The sequence below is a fragment of the Glycine soja genome, chromosome 20 (genome assembly GCF_004193775.1).
Source record: "Glycine soja cultivar W05 chromosome 20, ASM419377v2, whole genome shotgun sequence".
In the NCBI taxonomy this organism is placed as follows: Eukaryota; Viridiplantae; Streptophyta; class Magnoliopsida; order Fabales; family Fabaceae; genus Glycine; species Glycine soja.
The window spans coordinates 46,140,057-46,146,056 of record NC_041021.1 but is presented as its reverse complement, the minus strand read 5'-3'; the positions used below and the strand labels follow the sequence as shown (position 1 = coordinate 46,146,056).

The 6,000-nt window shown below is 28.9% G+C and overlaps 1 protein-coding gene across 1 annotated transcript; it reads left to right on the top strand.

Moving 5' to 3' along the window:
* Window positions 1–3,405: 3,405 nt before the first annotated feature.
* Window positions 3,406–4,035, top strand: LOC114402163 (putative glycine-rich cell wall structural protein 1). The gene has a single exon (XM_028364670.1). The coding sequence runs from the start codon at window positions 3,406–3,408 to the stop codon at window positions 4,033–4,035; it is 630 nt and encodes a 209-aa protein (XP_028220471.1).
* Window positions 4,036–6,000: the final 1,965 nt, after the last annotated feature.

Genomic DNA, 6,000 nt, shown 5'->3' with positions numbered 1-6,000 from the left:
ACCATAATATAAAACGAGGAAAGCTTATGTCAAAAGTGGAAGTAAGAATTAGCATATATAACAATTATATTAATCATGAGATACATGCAGCCACGACATTCATATATTGCATTTATCTTTCATCTTATTCTCTCGTTTACGTTTTCTGATTGCCTATTACTTCTTTCTATTTTTCGATCGCTGATCAGTGAGAATATGATGGTAATTTTTGTAATAGATAAGAAGAAAGTATATTAATGTGTCATTTAGATAAATAAGAATGACAGAAAATCAAATAACTGGAGTGGACGCATGCAATAAATTATGCTAAAGACATAGATTTTGGTCCTGTAAAAAGATATAGGGTAAGATAAGAGGATATTAATTAAAATAAATTATTTTAAAGGATCTAATGATAAATAATATCAGTTTAATTTATATATACAATTAGCATAAAATATTTTTATATTGACATTATATGAATTTATCTTAGACTAAATTATAATTTTGATCTCTTATAATTTTAAATTTGCAATTATAAAAAAAATGAATTATATAATTTATAAATTAAAAAATATTTTATATATAAATATTTTTAATTTTATGTTTATATTATTTTATATATTTTTTGAAATTATAATAAAATAAGAACAAATTTTTACATATAATAATTTATTAATTTATATTAAAATAATCTTTTTGTAATAAAAATAAATACATGTAAAGTTGAATATTAAATTATTTAAGTATTAAATATTTTATTTTAATTTATAAATTTTTATAATTTAAAAAATTAATAATACTTAACTAATGATACATGTAAAATAATATTTATAAAATTAACTAAACAAAATAAATGTTTTAATTTATTATGTTATCTTTAAATAAAAGGTCATGAGTTCAACTCCTATCAAATTTCTTACTAAATGTTTAAATTTAAAAATAAAAGAACTAAAATCATAAATTTAAAATTATAGAAGAAACAAAATTACAATTTAATTTTTATCTTATTACCATATATCATATTAGAGAATAAAATAATGTGATAATAAGATTAATTTTATTGAATGTTTAAGAAAGAATGTACTAATTTTGTAAAAGTTTTTACACATTTGCAACATAATTTCTATTGAAAGTTTAACAAGTCCATATTGTTTGCGTAAAAGTTCTACATAATTAACTAATAAAAAATCATCTTTAATATAACTTATAATAAAATAATTATTATAAAAATCATACAACTTATCATATATCAATTAAAAAACTTTTACACGCTAACTGCATATATTATTTTATTAAAAAAATTCTTGTATATAAATTATATTCATGATTTTGTTGAAAATTTAGTATCTAGCTAGAGCAAACCTAACCATCTCATGAATCATGACGAAATCTATATTGATGATCATATCAATAATTGTAATAAAGGAAACATCGATCTCTTTTTGTTTTCTAGATTTTATTAGATTACTTTATCTTTTATGTTGTGTTTGATTGAGATCAGACAAATATAGTAAATAAAAATCTCCCTTTTAAATTGAGAATTTCTATGGTACCCCCATTAATTTAGAGGTTTTTTATATTATTGATTTTTCAACCAATAGTAATCAAGCTACATTATTATTTTATTATTTTGATTTTTAATGATAATTTTATTATATGTTTCCATTTAGACCATGTATAATTAAAATATTTTTAAAAAATTGAACTTTTTAACCTCTCAGTTAACCAGACATCTCAGTTAACAACAAACATATCCATATTTCAGTTCAAACCAAAACTCTCAGCAGCAAACATACCCACATTTTGGGTTTCAGTTTAGGTTTGGGTTGGATCGTTGAGTGAAGAATACAATCTGCTAATAGCCATTGGACCATTAATTGCTGAAGTAGAAAAGGATGACGACGATACAAGAAGAAAGAAGAGATCTTGAGTGTGAGGGGTGTCCCGAGAAAATTGCCGATCATTGGAAATTTTGTGATACTATTCATGGATCTAAGAATGAATGGTGCAAGTCAAAATGTTTTCTTTCGATGCAGTGCCTCACTAATTGTCACTTCTTAAATGAACAATAAGTGTAATGACAATGTGTGATGCCTGTGCTACAACTTATTACAATCTTTTATTTGCATGGAGGTAACAACATATTAAAATGTATTTTCTCATGGAAATTGATTATTGGATGCACTTTAAACGTCTAGACCTTGAGAAAGATACACGAAGATAAAAGAATTTTTAAAATAATATTTTAATTATACAGGGATTAAATTGATATATATATATATATATATAATAAAATTATCATTAAATATCACAATAATGAGATAATAATGTAACTTGATTACCATTGGTTGGAAAACAAACCATATAAAAAAAACCCAAATTAACAGGAACATCATAGAACTCTCATTTTAAAAGGGAAAAATATGGTAGAAATAAATTGGTATGTTGTACTGTTTGATTTAAGAGAAATAGGTGAAAATAGAGTAAATATAATGTTGTAAAATTGTTTAGTAGGGAATAAAATAAGAAATTAAATGTTTGGGTCCGCAAAGCTGGTTACTTATTTCTTTTCAAAATTAAATGATCCACACGAAACCCTTTCCCATCATTTTCGTCTAAGACCTCTTATGTCTGTCGTGGGTATTCAACAGAACTTTAATCTCTTTTGGATCACCATAACATTCATATAAAGTATCTATTAGTTCATCATTTTTATTGAAATTTTTTTCTAATTATATTTTTTTATTCACAATATTTGAACTCAACATCTCGCTTAATATAAAAAATATTAAACTAATAAGATTCACTTTGAACAATAACATTTTTTTAACTACTCATCATGACACTCATTATTTTCATCCCGACCTTTATATCAAATTAATTAAATTAAACTATTAAAAGATTAAAAAAACTGTTAACAAAATGTAATATTAAATTATAAAAAAAGTATATATGTACATGTACAGAATTTCAACTGGTAGTAAGATAAAAGTTTTGTTGTTATTTTATAAGCAGGACAAAAAAGGCAGAGATTCCGCCAGCTCCAAAAACTAGCTACTATACTTTTTTCTTCTTTTTTTTCTATCACGCACTAAGTGCAAGTGCAAGTGCAATGACAGCACTACTAACGAATCCTCCGCAACAAGTTCCTACAAACTAATCATGACATAAAAGTAACTGGTTAGGTGTTAAGGAAGCTACTAGAGAATCAGCTTCATCCTTTTCAAAGTGTATATATAGGGTCCCTTACCTAGCACTTTTGCACCAACACCTAAGTACAAACAAGACTACACGCAGTGCAATAATAGTTTCCTGTTAGTGTTTTGTGTGTGATCCATCTCTTGAATCCTCAAACCATTGGTATATTCTCATTTTTAATAATATTACTTTACTTCACTATTGAGTTTGTGAAAGAATTAAATGATGGCAACCTCAAAGGTCTTAGGGGCTGCTTTCATTGCTTTGCTTATTGTGGACCTTGCATTTGCTGCTAGGGTTACGGATAGGTTACTTGGGGGAAGAAGTGGCGGTGGCGGTGGCGGCGGTGGCAGTGGCGGAGGAGGTGGCGGTGGTGGTAGTCTTGGACGTGGTTCCGGGTATGGATCAGGGTATGGCTCGGGTGAGGGTGAAGGGTACGGTGGAGGATCACTAGGAGGAGGCGGGGGTGGCGGTGGAGGCAGAGGAGGAGGTGGCGGTGGCGGTGGTGCTACGGGAGGTTCGGGGTACGGGTCCGGATATGGGTCAGGGTATGGATCCGGATACGGGTCTGGTGGTGGTGCGAATGGTGGCGGTGGTGGAGGAGGTGGAGGCAAAGGTGGTGGAGGCGGAGGTGGAGGTTCTAATGGTTCAGGGTATGGCTCAGGCTCTGGATACGGTGAAGGAGGTGGTTATGGTCAAGGAGGTGGAAATGGAGGACGAGGCGGTGGCGGTGGCGGTGGTGGAGGAGGAGGTGGAGGTGGTGGCGGCGGCGGTGGTAGTGGAGGTTCTGGTTATGGTAGTGGCTCTGGGTATGGGTCTGGTTGGGGTGGGGGAGGAAATTATGAGTCCCCTTAAACTAAGATATGGTTTTTGTTTTTAGGCATATATATAATAGACAGCATTCAATCTTGTTGTTGTCATATTATATATGATTTCCAAAAATAAAATTGCAGTCTGGCTTTCGTGGTCGTTCTGCTTCATTCATGCATGCATGGGGGTGCTACACTAGCCTAGTGTCACTAGGTATCATGGTTATAGTTGGGCTGTTACATATAAATATTACTGTGTATCATTGTAGATGGTGTTATAAAAATATCATGACATATATTAATAATTTGCCTTTCCCTTTATATCTCTTCCTTTTCTTAAGAAAATTAGTACTCTTGTTTCTCTTCAGATCAACTTGGAGTGTGCAAAAAAATTTGACAAAGTTTGTTTCTATTTATAAATGATATGTTAATGCATTGTTGAATTAAACTTAACTATAATGATAAATATGAGAAAATAGATTATTTTTATATAAACATGATTTTAAAATATTCATTAACGCATCAAAATTAATTAACCACGTTTAATTAAATCACTTTAATACAAATTTCTTATGTTAATAACTTAATATTAGTATGTGTTTGGATGAGTGTTATCAAAATTAATTTTAAATAAAATTAATTTTAAATTTTAATTAAAAATAATTTGTAGCTGATATGATTTATGTTTAAATGTTTTTATTATAAAATGTAAAATTTAACATAAAATTTTGTTCAATGCAAAAAATTCATAATTAATTTTAAAATCTTTTTTAATTTGAAATTAAAAATATAAAAGTTTATCTAAAATTAATTCTATATTTATAATTATTTCTATAGTGTGAAATCAAACCCATTTAGTTAATGCTTCGAAATACAATGCTCGGTACATTTACTGCTTGCTTTGACAAATCTTGATCACAAAGCCACCAAATATAGGCACAGCTTCAACTTTAGGAGTGTGGACCCTCAGAAAGCACATTGACAATGTAATCATTAATGATGGCGTGGTGGATTTAATGAGGGACGACTAAACCTGGACTTAAGTCGTCTACACTCTACACTAATGGGTTATACGTATTAGTGAAAAAATTATATTTAAACCTAAAATACTGAATGATTAAATATATATTTATTATATTTATATTTCTCTTTTTTCTCTTTTAATACTCTATTTATTATTGTGTTTGATAAACATAAATGAAAAAAAATAAAAGTGTGAGAAATAAATAAAGATGAAAGAAAGTGAAAAGTGTGATTACAGATGAAAGAAGGTAAAAAAAGAGATAAAATATTTAAATTAAAGCGGTAAGATAAGTAAAAATAAATTAAGCATTAATGAAATTCCCGTTTTACTCCAATCTTGCAAAACATGTCATTCTTTTTTTTGCAAAACCTTTTACTAAAAAAATTAATAGACATTAATCCTACTGTGAATTTTTTTTTAGAAAAAACATTAGCACATACTATGTATTAATGATCACCCCCCCCCCCCCCCCCCAAAAAAAAAAATAAAGACCCAATAATTATTCTCATATTAAAACATCATACAATTATGAATTTAAAATATAAAGAAAGAACAAAAAAATGACCAGAACAAAAAACAACGTCAAAATCCAAAACATCTACAAAGAATAAAAATAGAAAATAGTTTTTTTAAATTGACTAGTTGAATTTTTATTTTTAATTTAAAAACTGAAAACTGTTTCCAAAAGGAATAAACAAATCTGTAAGAAAAAAAAAAGAATAAAGTAACAAATAGGCCCTTAATCATTGTTTTGCAATACTTACTAAATAGACAAAAGTTCCTTTGAGACATCGGAAAGCTAGTCAGGTGGCCCAGAACCACTATGCACAAGTGGACTAGCAGATGTCAATCCAGACGTAACCAAATCAGGTTCCGCTTCTCAGACGGGAAGACTAACAAAGCGACCATTTTTTATAGGACCACACACCACTTAAACAGCTAGTAGACTGTATGGGTACCACAAAAAGAAAATAATTATATGATATG